Here is a 13,113-nt window from a genome sequence, read left to right on the forward strand (position 1 = left end):
GGTAGTGGGTGTACAGACCCGGGTGATTGGTATACTGACCCTGGTGATGGGTGTACAGACCCCGTTGTTGGGCACACAAACTCTAGTGCTGGATATAATGACCCTGGTGATAGGTATGGAGACCCTGGTGATGGGTATACTGGCCCTGGTTATGGGTGTACAGACCCTGGTGATAGGCACACAGACTCTGGTGATACGTACTCTGACCCTGGTGATAGGTATGGAGACCCTGGTGATGGGTATACTGACCCTGGTTATGGGCGTACAGACCCTGGTGATGGGCACTCTGACCCTGGTGATAGGTATGGAGACCCTCGTGATGGGTATACTGACCCTGGTTATTGGCGTACAGACCCTGGTGATGGGCACACAGACTCTGGTGATACGCACTCTGACCCTGGTGATAGGTATGGAGACCCTCGTGATGGGTATACTAACCCTGGTTATGGGTGTACAGACCCTGGTGATGGGCACACAGACTCTGGTGATACGCACGCTGACCCTGGTGAAAGGTATGGAGACCCTGGTGATGGGTATACTGACCCTGGTTATGGGCGTACAGACCCTGGTGATGGGCACACAGACTCTGGTGATACGCACTCTGACCCTGGTGATAGGTATGGAGACCCTCGTGATGGGTATACTGACCCTGGATATTGGCGTACAGACCCTGGTGATGGGCACAGACTCTGGTGATACGCACTCTGACCCTGGTGATAGGTATGGAGACCCTCGTGATGGGTATACTAACCCGGGTTATGGGTGTACAGACCCTGGTGATGGGCACACAGACTCTGGTGATACGCACGCTGACCCTGGTGATAGGTATGGAGACCCTGGTGATGGGTATACTGACCCTGGTTATGGGCGTACAGACCCTGGTGATGGGTATACTGACCCTGGTTATGGGTGTACAGACTCTGGTGATACGCACTCTGATCCTGGTGATAGATATGAAGACCCTGGTGATGGGTATACTGACCCTGGTTATGGGTGTACAGACCCGAGTGATTGGTATACTGACCCTGGTGATGGGTGTACAGACCCCGTTGTTGGGCACAAAAACTCTAGTGCTGGATATAATGACCCTGGTGATAGGTATGGAGACCCTGGTGATGGGTATACTGGCCCTGGTTATGGGTATACAGACCCTGGTGATAGGCACACAGACTCTGGTGATACGTACTCTGACCCTGGTGATAGGTATGGAGACCCTCGTGATGGGTATACTGACCCTGCTTATTGGAGTACAGACCCTGGTGATGGGCACACAGACTCTGGTGATACGCACTCTGACACTGGTAATAGCTATGGAGACCCTGATGATGGGTATACTAACCCTGGTAATGAGTGTACAGACTCTGGTGACTGACACACGGACTCTGGTGATACGTACATTGACCCTCGAGACCCTGGTGATGGGTATACTGACCCTGGTCATGGGTGTACAGACTCTGGTGATAGGCACACAGATTCTGGTGAGACGTACTCTGACCCTGGTGAAAGGTATGGAGACCCTGGTGATGGGTATACTGACCCTGGTTATGGGCGTACAGACCCTGGTGATGGGCACACAGACTCTGGTGATACGCACTCTGACCCTGGTGATAGGTATGGAGACCCTCGTGATGGGTATACTGACCCTGGATATTGGCGTACAGACCCTGGTGATGGGCACAGACTCTGGTGATACGCACTCTGACCCTGGTGATAGGTATGGAGACCCTCGTGATGGGTATACTAACCCGGGTTATGGGTGTACAGACCCTGGTGATGGGCACACAGACTCTGGTGATACGCACGCTGACCCTGGTGATAGGTATGGAGACCCTGGTGATGGGTATACTGACCCTGGTTATGGGCGTACAGACCCTGGTGATGGGTATACTGACCCTGGTTATGGGTGTACAGACTCTGGTGATACGCACTCTGATCCTGGTGATAGATATGAAGACCCTGGTGATGGGTATACTGACCCTGGTTATGGGTGTACAGACCCGAGTGATTGGTATACTGACCCTGGTGATGGGTGTACAGACCCCGTTGTTGGGCACAAAAACTCTAGTGCTGGATATAATGACCCTGGTGATAGGTATGGAGACCCTGGTGATGGGTATACTGGCCCTGGTTATGGGTATACAGACCCTGGTGATAGGCACACAGACTCTGGTGATACGTACTCTGACCCTGGTGATAGGTATGGAGACCCTCGTGATGGGTATACTGACCCTGCTTATTGGAGTACAGACCCTGGTGATGGGCACACAGACTCTGGTGATACGCACTCTGACACTGGTAATAGCTATGGAGACCCTGATGATGGGTATACTAACCCTGGTAATGAGTGTACAGACTCTGGTGACTGACACACGGACTCTGGTGATACGTACATTGACCCTCGAGACCCTGGTGATGGGTATACTGACCCTGGTCATGGGTGTACAGACTCTGGTGATAGGCACACAGATTCTGGTGAGACGTACTCTGACCCTGGTGATAGGTATGGAGACCCTGGTGATGGGTATACTGACCCTGGTTATGGGTGTACAGACTCTGGTGATAGGCACACAGACTCTGGTGATACGTACTCTGACCCTGGTGATAGCAATGAAGACCCTGGTGATGGGTATACTGTCCCTGGTTATGGGTGTACAGACCCTGGTGATGGGAACGCTGATTCTGGTGATACGTACTCTGACCCTGGTGATAGGTATGGAGACCCTGGTGATGGGCATACTGGCCCTGATTATGAGTATACAGACCCTGGTTATGGGCTCACAAACTCTGGTGATACGTACTCTGACCCTGGTGATAGGTATGGAGACCCTGGTGATGGGTATACTGGCCCTGGTTATGGGTGTACAGACCCTGGTGATAGGCACACAGACTCTGGTGATACGTACTCTGACCCTGGTGATAGGTATGGAGACCCTGGTGATAGGTATACTGACCCTGGTTATTGGAGTACAGACCCTGGTGATGGGCACACAGACTCTGGTGATACGTACTCTGACCCTGGTGATAGGTATGGAGACCCTCGTGATGGGTATACTGACCCTGCTTATTGGAGTACAGACCCTGGTGATGGGCACACAGACTCTGGTGATACGCACTCTGACACTGGTGATACCTATGGAGACCCTGATGATGGGTATACTAACCCTGGTAATGAGTGTACAGACTCTGGTGACTGACACACGGACTCTGGTGATACGTACATTGACCCTCGAGACCCTGGTGATGGGTATACTGACCCTGGTCATGGGTGTACAGACTCTGGTGATAGGCACACAGATTCTGGTGAGACGTACTCTGACCCTGGTGATAGGTATGGAGACCCTGGTGATGGGTATACTGACCCTGGTTATGGGTGTACAGACTCTGGTGATAGGCACACAGACTCTGGTGATACGTACTCTGACCCTGGTGATAGCAATGAAGACCCTGGTGATGGGTATACTGGCCCTGGTTATGGGTGTACAGACCCTGGTGATGGGCACGCTGATTCTGGTGATACGTACTCTGACCCTGGTGATAGGTATGGAGACCCTGGTGATGGGCATACTGGCCCTGATTATGAGTATACAGACCCTGGTTATGGGCTCACAAACTCTGGTGATACGTACTCTGACCCTGGTGATAGGTATGGAGACCCTGGTGATGGGTATACTGGCCCTGGTTATGGGTGTACAGACCCTGGTGATAGGCACACAGACTCTGGTGACACGTACTCTGACCCTGGTGATAGGTATGGAGACCCTGGTGATAGATGTACTGACCCTGGTTATTGGAGTACAGACCCTGGTGATGGGCACACAGACTCTGGTGATACGTACTCTGACCCTGGTGATAGGTATGGAGACCCTCGTGATGGGTATACTGACCCTGCTTATTGGAGTACAGACCCTGGTGATGGGCACACAGACTCTGGTGATACGCACTCTGACACTGGTGATAGCTATGGAGACCCTGATGATGGGTATACTAACCCTGGTAATGAGTGTACAGACTCTGGTGACTGACATACGGACTCTGGTGATACGTACATTGACCCTCGAGACCCTGGTGATGGGTATACTGACCCTGGTCATGGGTGTACAGACTCTGGTGATAGGCACACAGATTCTGGTGAGACGTACTCTGACCCTGGTGATAGGTATGGAGACCCTGGTGATGGGTATACTGACCCTGGTTATGGGTGTACAGACTCTGGTGATAGGCACACAGACTCTGGTGATACGTACTCTGACCCTGGTGATAGCAATGAAGACCCTGGTGATGGGTATACTGGCCCTGGTTATGGGTGTACAGACCCTGGTGATGGGCACGCTGATTCTGGTGATACGTACTCTGACCCTGGTGATAGGTATGGAGACCCTGGTGATGGGCATACTGGCCCTGATTATGAGTATACAGACCCTGGTTATGGGCTCACAAACTCTGGTGATACGTACTCTGACCCTGGTGATAGGTATGGAGACCCTGATGATGGGTATACTGGCCCTGATTACGGGTGTACAGACTCTGGTGATGGGCACACAGACTCTGGTGATACGTACTCTGACCCTGGTGATAGGTACGGAGACCCTGGTGATGAGTATACTGGCCCTGATTATGAGTATACAGACCCTGGTGATGGGCACACAAACTCTGGTGATACGTACTCCGACCCTGGTGATAGGTATGGAGACCCTGGTGATGGGTATACTGACCCTGGTTATGGGTGTACAGACTCTGGTGATGGGCACACAGACTCTGGTGAGACGTACTCTGACCCTGGTGATAGGTATGGAGACCCTGGTGATGGGTATACTGACCCTGGTTATTGGTGTACAGACTCTGGTGATGGGTACACAGATTCTGGTGAGACGTACTCTGACCCTGGTGATAGGTATGGAGACCCTGGTGATGAGTATACAGACCCTGGTGATGGGCACACAAACTCTGGTGATACGTACTCTGACCCTGGTGATAGGTATGGAGACCCTGGTGATGGGTATACTGACCCTGGTTATTGGTGTACAGACTCTGGTGATGGGTACACAGATTCTGGTGAGACGTACTCTGACCCTGGTGATAGGTATAGAGACCCTGGTGAAGGGTATACTGACCCTGGTTGTGGGTGTACAGACTCTGGTGATGGGCACACAGATTCTGGTGATACGTACTCTGACCCTGGTGATAGGTATGGAGACCCTGGTGATGGGTATACTTGCCCTGGTTATGGGTAAACAGACAATGGTGATGGGCACACAAACTCTGGTGATACGTACTCTGACCCTGGTGATAGGTATGAAGACCTTGGTGATGTGTATACTGACCCTGGTTATGGGTGTACAGACTCTGGTGATGGGCACACAGACTCTGGTGATAAGTACTCTGACCCTGGAGACCATGGTGATGGGTATACTGACCCTGGTTATGTGTATACAGACCCTGGTGATAGGTCATGGGTAGATCTACAAGGGGTCAGTGACCTGTTCACCCCAAACCCCCCCCCCCAACAAAATAGGTCCTGAGTAAAAAAAAAAGGAAAATAGATTTCTCCTTTTTTCCCCTCCTAGTCTTGGATTTTTTTTATTTATTTTGGACTAAGGTGTTTGTAGAACCTGGTGAAAGGAACAATGCACGAGATAATATTGGTTTACATAAAGTCTTTATACTAGCATACATGTATGTAATGAAACCATGATATTTTGTTCAGGCACCTAGCATCGTAGCAAAGTGGGTTGAGGGCAGACTCATCCAATCTTGCCTTGAAAAAAACCCCGACTCAAAAATACTTTTTAAATAATTGAAAATCCTAATCCGTGGGGGTAGGGGGCTAAGTGTACCTTTAACTTCAATTTCACAGTTTATTTCCTCTCTTTCATTTCAAATTTTACATGGTCCCAAAAATATTGAGGGGGGGGGGGTGCAACTGTATGTTAATTTACTTTTTTATAAGTTAATTCAAGAAAAATATTTGCTGCGAGAAAACGTGTGCTGGAGGGGGGCAGTCCCGTCCCCCTGTCCCTGCCCCCATTCCAACCCCCAACCCCCCTCCGATGCTAAGTGCCTGTTGTTTTCCTGTAACATTGATTTTGATTGTTCTCTCAATTGTTTATTTAATTTTTTGGTGTAAAATCTAATGTACCTAACATTTTTATCACTTCTGATCATATTTTTCATATAAAAATCGCATTTTTAAATTGCACATATATCAGTTCGAAGTTCCTCCAAATAGCTTTCGAATTTCCTCCCAATCGTTTACCGATCCCGATGGAAAGTTGGTTCACGCATGCGCACATCCTGGTTATAGTGCCTGGTTATAGGATATAAAAAGTACCCTATTCTATACCTCGAAAATATGCAGTCTCCATTTTGTGACGTCAGAATTGGCACTCGATCCCGATCAATATCAACCTCAGACTCAAGTAGAATAATGATCGAGAAAAACAATGATAAATCCTTGTTCGTTCTGTAGATATGTATTCATTTTAATAGCTAATCTTATCGATTACCCTATATCTGTCCTGGTTATGTGTTGTTATTTCCCTCAGAAATGATTCATCGATAATTTGGACAACGTTCACCGGCAGATATGCTGCAGAGCCTTTTCCAAAAAAATAAATATAATATCAATATGTAATTTTTATTTTAAAGAAAAGGGAAATATCACTTTGTCTCTGCTTGCATTTACTTTGCATTTACTTTGAGTAAAACGAATGAAAATCACTGATGTTATAACAATATGAACAGAAACCTTTGTTTAAGGCAACAGTGCACACAGTGTCAGATAGTTAATTTGTCAACAGAGTGAGAGGATATATATGAAAAAATATGTTATGGGGAAATACTAAAAAAAATTGCAGTGATAAAATTTTTGAATGTTATGAAGGGTTATATTTTTCGTATGTGTCTGAAGAACATATTCATCACATGACATAAAAATTTCTTTCAATTCGTTAATAGTTGACTTTTGAAATATATTATTTTACAAAACACAAAAAACATTTTTAAAATTCTGTAAAAATAGCTAAGTAACACTATCATCATTTTGATATTTTAAAAGTATATGTTTTGTGGTTTTCTATTGAAAATTGGAATAAACTGTGGGTGTATAGAGCCACCTTAATGCAATGCGGTTGTGCGAGGGGCGGTGATCTGGGCGTCCCCTATTTCTTTATTTTTTTTGGATAGAAAAAAAAATACGGTGTTTTCAGATTCACGAGTCCATCAGCTATGTATAACTTAATAACTAAATTCGATTGCTAATGCTATTTTTCATTTCTTCGACATATATTTCTTAATTTCAACGACCTAAAATTAATTAGCTTGAAAAACTGTTGATTTATCTTGATTTCTGTATATGTACTGCTTTAGCTTCTTTTCCATTCAAATTACAGATCATTCGATCTGTAATTTCACTTCTTTTCAAAGCAAACGAGTTCACATTTCAAATGAAATGCTGTTAATTAACAGCTTGTGAATTTATAAAACCGGACCGGCAAAAAACTGCGCTTCAAAATTACGTTGCAAGGAAAAAAAGGGGGAAACTGGCAAACCACTAATCAAGTAAGATGGAAAAATATAACTGGTTCATGTATATACATTGTAACTATCAAAATAGAAGAAATCAACAATTACCCCACCCCTTCGGCGAGGATAAACTTAACCCACGCATGCAATAAAATGCACATATTACATGTATATATACCGAATACACATTTATTCTGAAACGTTCGAATTATGTACATGTACAATAGATCCATGCGTTTCAACTTAAGCTAAATATATGTGGCTACAAATGTTTACATATTTTCATTGTTTCCTGGAATTTTGCAAAGAAATTTAATCTTATCCACTCCAGGCTGTTTTGTTTAAGTATTTCATTATCATAATAAAGTTAAATTGGAATTTCAGAAGTTTCTTAATTTATTTTTTAGTTTGATTAGATTCAATGTCTTTGCTTTTGAAATATTTAGATCTGTTTTAGAACGGTACATTTGAGTAACTCAGTGAAGAACATTGATAAAGTAATAAAGACTATCTTATTTAGTGTACGGCATGTTTACACCTTGTATACTCCAATTATACCCTATCTTAATCTATATGTTATAATTATATATAATTATATGATATTGTTTAGTGACCTGAGAATTAAAACACAGGGGGTTCAAGAGCCTTGAACACTTGATAACCTCCGGGAAATTCTTATTCACAGTTTCCGGCTTTGTGTCATAGTGTGAAAACCTCCGACGATCAACATGGCGGCTCCACAAGAATCTGCACAAGGTGTGAACAAAGCTCTTTCACTTGATGTATATTACTTTTTTATTCGAGATACAATTTAATCTCAATATAATTTTATCCATCGTTTTTCAAACCAATAGTTGAATATGAAAGTCACACAGTCCAGTAAATCCGAGACGCCTTAGTAACGGGTATATAGAAGCTTCCTTGTGTTAATGAAACTCATGCAGTTAGTGGCTATTTCAACACTAAAAATGACAGCTTAAATAATCAATCCCCCACCAACAGACACATCAGATAAATATTTATCAGAGGTGGCTAGAGATGTTCAATTTTTATATCGATTTCATTCATTTTCTTTATTTGAAATTGTATATCCATAAGAAAATGAGTAACATCCGACTATGTTGTATAACTTGTAATTGTATTTGAATCCGAAATTTAACTTACTTTTATATGCTATAACTGTAAATAAATTGCTGTAAATATTTTTTTCATCTAGGGCCTGATTAACTGATTAAGGAAAATTAAAGCCATGCACAATGTTAAGTGTATTACTGTTGTAGTAGGAAAGGAGGAATGGGTATATATATAAATACAATGAAAATATATGGCTGGACCGGGAATCGAAACTGGGACTCTTGCAACTCTAGTCAGGAGCTCTACCACTGAGCTACCCAGGTCGATATTGATGGTCCATATAGCCCCAACTACTACGTTCCTCCCTCCTTAAATATTTTTTGACCCTGAAGACACAACTACTATACTATAATCATTTATAGCAATTTCTGCTGAAAGTGCCCTTTTCAACAGGAAAATAAGCAAAGTGTTTCCAAATTCATAAGTCTAATGAATGAAAAATTTTAATAATATGAGGAACATGAATAAAATTTGATATTTTTCTGTATTTTTGCTGATTTTTTACACATAGAAAGTCAGAGTTTTAAAATACTCAAGTAACTTCTTTTATATAACAACCCTGTACCATATTATGTAATCATAATGATTTATGATGCAGCCTCCCAATTTCAATGAATGAGTGTCAGAGTCCTAATATGTTTGACCTTAATATCTTGTTTTATATTTCCATCATTCTTAGTGATACATGTACTTCATTGGCAAATTTCCATAATAAGTTACAGACCAAAAACAAGACAATATTCTGTAAAAGAGATGCAAGATTGAACAATATAAAATTAACTAACAGGCAATTTTGAATTTATATTGGACCTATTGATTATGTAAAAGCAGAGTTTCGTTGAACAATCAAAACAGTTTTCAAAATGAATCGCTGTTTTATATCCAACTGTGAAAAGGTTACATTTACTGGACCTTATTCAGATTCTGTACTGTAGTTAATGATATTATTTTCTTCTTTCAGTTCCTAGAAATTTTAAACTGTTAGATGAACTAGATCAGGGTCAGAAAGGGTCAGGAGATGGCAGTATAAGCTGGGGATTAGATAATGACGATGATATGAGTCTGACATACTGGAATGGAATGATTTTAGGTCCACCAAGAGTAAGTCTTATCAAACTACTATTGTATTGTATGATACATCAAATTATGTAACAGTTGAAAGCAGCTGTGAGTAACGGGGGCATGTTCAACATAGCAGGTGCTCGTGAGCACTCACTAAAATTCACTATACCTAGTACCCGGGATACAAATTTTGGTGAGCTTTTACAAGCACTTGCTCTGTTAAACATGCCTCGAGTTTCAATTTTTTTTTACCTCAATGTAGAAATATGCAGACCAAAATTCAAGAGAGATAAATAGGACTCGTTTTTCTTAAATGCTGCCTCTTGAGTAATATTTGCTGTACTTTAAAGTACCGGTAGCCACAATACTGTAATCACTTGGATTATTGATAAAGTTATTTTACTTGTCAATTTGATAGAAAATGAAATAGATGTATTGGCTGATTGTTTTAAGTTTAGGAACTATATAGGAAGTACATTTGATAAGGCCAAAAAAAATTACTGTTTGTTTGGAATTGCTTCCTGACCCATTGAAATACCCCCCCCCCCCCCTCCCCCATGATAAAATTTTTTAGGAAAAAATAAAGAAAGTTTTTACTGCTTTTTGTTTATATATATGTTCATTCATCAAAATAGCATGAAATTTCCACTGTTTATGGAGATTTTTTGTTTTTTACCAATTTTTAATTAGCTAAACTACCAGTTTGAAAAATGAAAAAAAATCTCCCTCCCTCCTGGGTCTGGAAACCTCCAGGCAGCAATTTCAAACAAATTCTTACCGGTATTTAAGGATGGCCTAACAAATCAAAATTAAAGTTTTAAAATACATATGTACTCATTGAATTGGATTAATTTTCAGACACCATTTGAAAGTAGAATTTACTCGCTTAAGTTAGAATGTGGGCCGCAGTATCCAGATAGACCCCCCACAGTCAGGTTCGCCACGAGGATTAAAATGACCTGTGTAAATGAATCATCTGGAGTAGTGAGTATTCTCTTTATATTGAAACAATGTAATTATGTTTTATTATAGACACTATTTTGTTACTGCTCCCTTCAGCAAAGCTTACATGTTGGTCGCAAAACATGTACTATACTGCATGTTACATGTATTTCTGTCAGAAACCCTTTTATACAACTTATAATGAAGAAGACTTTGTTTACAAATTTTTTTTCCAATTTGACTATGACTTGTTTTAAGTGACAATAAATTTCCTTTAAAAAAGTTATTCAGTACACCAGGTCCTCATCAGTCAATATCATGGTACTTAAGGTGGAATAACACATCATCACAATATTGCTGACCTCTGATCGAAACAACATTTCTTTTTTTTTTAAGGATTTTATTGACAGCAACATTTAATTTACTCCATAGCCGAGTGGATGAAGTGTCGGGCTTGTGATCCATACATCACAAGTTCAAATCCTCCAACGGCTTTTGTTACTTACTGAATTGAATTTTTTTGATTTTCATTTTTTATCCCAAACTGCAAATTTTTCGCTTATTTGACATACAGTATGTAGTTTATTTATGATTTAAATTATTCTTAATCAAATAATTTACAGTTAATTTTTCTGACTTTTTCCAGGTGTGTTATTCCACCTTAAGTTATTGTAGAACTAAATATTTCTTTGCTATTGAATAAGTTGAATGTCTTTCTTTTTCCAGATCGATACAAAAAAACTAGATAGTATGAGAAATTGGAATAGAAACATGTCAATAAAGGCTATTCTACAGGACATTCGACGCCAAATGACGCTGAAAGAGAACAGTAAATTGTCTCAGCCTCCAGAAGGAAGTTTGTTTTGATCAAACAAGACATTAACAGAAAAAAGTGCTAGTATTTTTTTGAAAACTATGACTGGAATGTCATTAGAGGAGAATGGTTTGAAGACTTCTGGTGTATTAATACACAAAATAATTTGCAATTTTAAACAAATATCGAAATGAAAAATTGAAGGGTAAATCTTCTTCCGATTACGATCATGTTAAGACACGGTACAAACTTGATCTTGCTTTATGGGAAATGAGATTGCTTTCTTATTTACAGGCATCTGGCATTGTACAGTCCTGAGTTATCAAATTTAAGCATAAGTATAAATTGCTCGTGGAAATAGAATATTTATCTAGTGTATATTGCATTCATGTTAAATGTGCATTAAATTTGTAGGGAATTTATAGAAGAAATGTCAGAAAAAAAATCAGTACTAGTAAAGTGTTATTTAAAAGTGTGTAAGTTTCCAAGCTTGCAAGATACATGTATTACTTAGTATATTGATGAATAAGTTATCTTTATGAATATGAATAATTCATTAAAAATACTTAACTCATTCAATTGTGTCTAAATTATTTACATCAAATACCTCAGTTAATAAATGTTGAAGGCATGATGTTGTTGACGGGCATAGCAAAAGATGTAATTCCATAAATGTCTAATCAGGTTTTCTCTCTTAATACACATATATGCAAGTATTAACAAATTTCTTATCTTCACCAGAAATGTTCATAAAAAATGGAGAGAAATACAGAAAATGAAATAACTTGGCTCACAAGCTCGTTACTTATTTTTTTCTTGCTACAGCCAACAGTAATTACATGTAAAGAATCAGTGCAGTCTTTTCATTGGTATTATATGTACACATACATGTTGATTGTTTCCTATGACTTTTAGTTGCTGAGTGACATAAAACTCTCCCCCTTGGTAGACGACACCCTGCTTCCTTGCATGCAGGGGTACATGTGTTTTGACATTTGATGCTTTAGTTGTTAACCTTTCATATGATGAATGCTGATTGACACATGTATTTGGTTCATTGTCCTTACTCTTGATGAAGTCAATAAACTTATCACATAAGTTTTGTGTTGGTTATGATATGATTTTTTTTAAACTGTTCAGATTGATAATTATGCCCCCTTCAAAGAAACATATATATATATTGTACATGTATTATTTAGATTCTATACTTTATGGTTCATAGAAGTGCTTGACTGTTTATCACATTTCCTGACACATTTCTGGTGCCGTGGATCATGCAATAATTTTTATACAGATTTTTAGAGTGTTGTGATTATCTCCTCTTGGAAGAAAAATTCAGATTTTAATAATACGGTATTTTAAGGATTTAGTTTTCCTATCTCAGGAAAATTTGTTTGGTTGAATTTAGACCAGTGGTTTTATAGAAAAGATGGTTCAGGTGGGTTAAAATGTTCCCCTTGCCTTATATATTGAGATGGCAAGTTGAGAAATTGTCCTATGGTGGTAACACAGCTTTCAGTGTTAATATTTTGCTGTCAATTTGGTAGTTTCCTTTTTATCTAAAGAACTGTCATATTTTTTAACTACATGGTATTTTACTTGGTATGATGGATGTAAAATATAAACATCTATTCCATACA

The 13,113-nt window shown here is 40.6% G+C and overlaps 1 protein-coding gene across 1 annotated transcript; it reads left to right on the forward strand.

Moving 5' to 3' along the window:
- The first annotated feature begins 8,195 nt into the window (after positions 1-8,195).
- LOC128188235 (ubiquitin-conjugating enzyme E2 variant 1-like) lies at positions 8,196-12,571 on the forward strand. Its single transcript, XM_052859167.1, has 4 exons — positions 8,196-8,277; positions 9,617-9,756; positions 10,576-10,701; positions 11,386-12,571. The coding sequence occupies exons 1-4, from the start codon at positions 8,250-8,252 to the stop codon at positions 11,524-11,526; spliced, it is 435 nt and encodes a 144-aa protein (XP_052715127.1). The 5' UTR covers positions 8,196-8,249; the 3' UTR covers positions 11,527-12,571.
- Positions 12,572-13,113: the final 542 nt, after the last annotated feature.

The sequence above is a fragment of the Crassostrea angulata genome, chromosome 6, assembly GCF_025612915.1.
Source record: "Crassostrea angulata isolate pt1a10 chromosome 6, ASM2561291v2, whole genome shotgun sequence".
Classification (NCBI taxonomy): domain Eukaryota; kingdom Metazoa; phylum Mollusca; class Bivalvia; order Ostreida; family Ostreidae; genus Magallana; species Magallana angulata.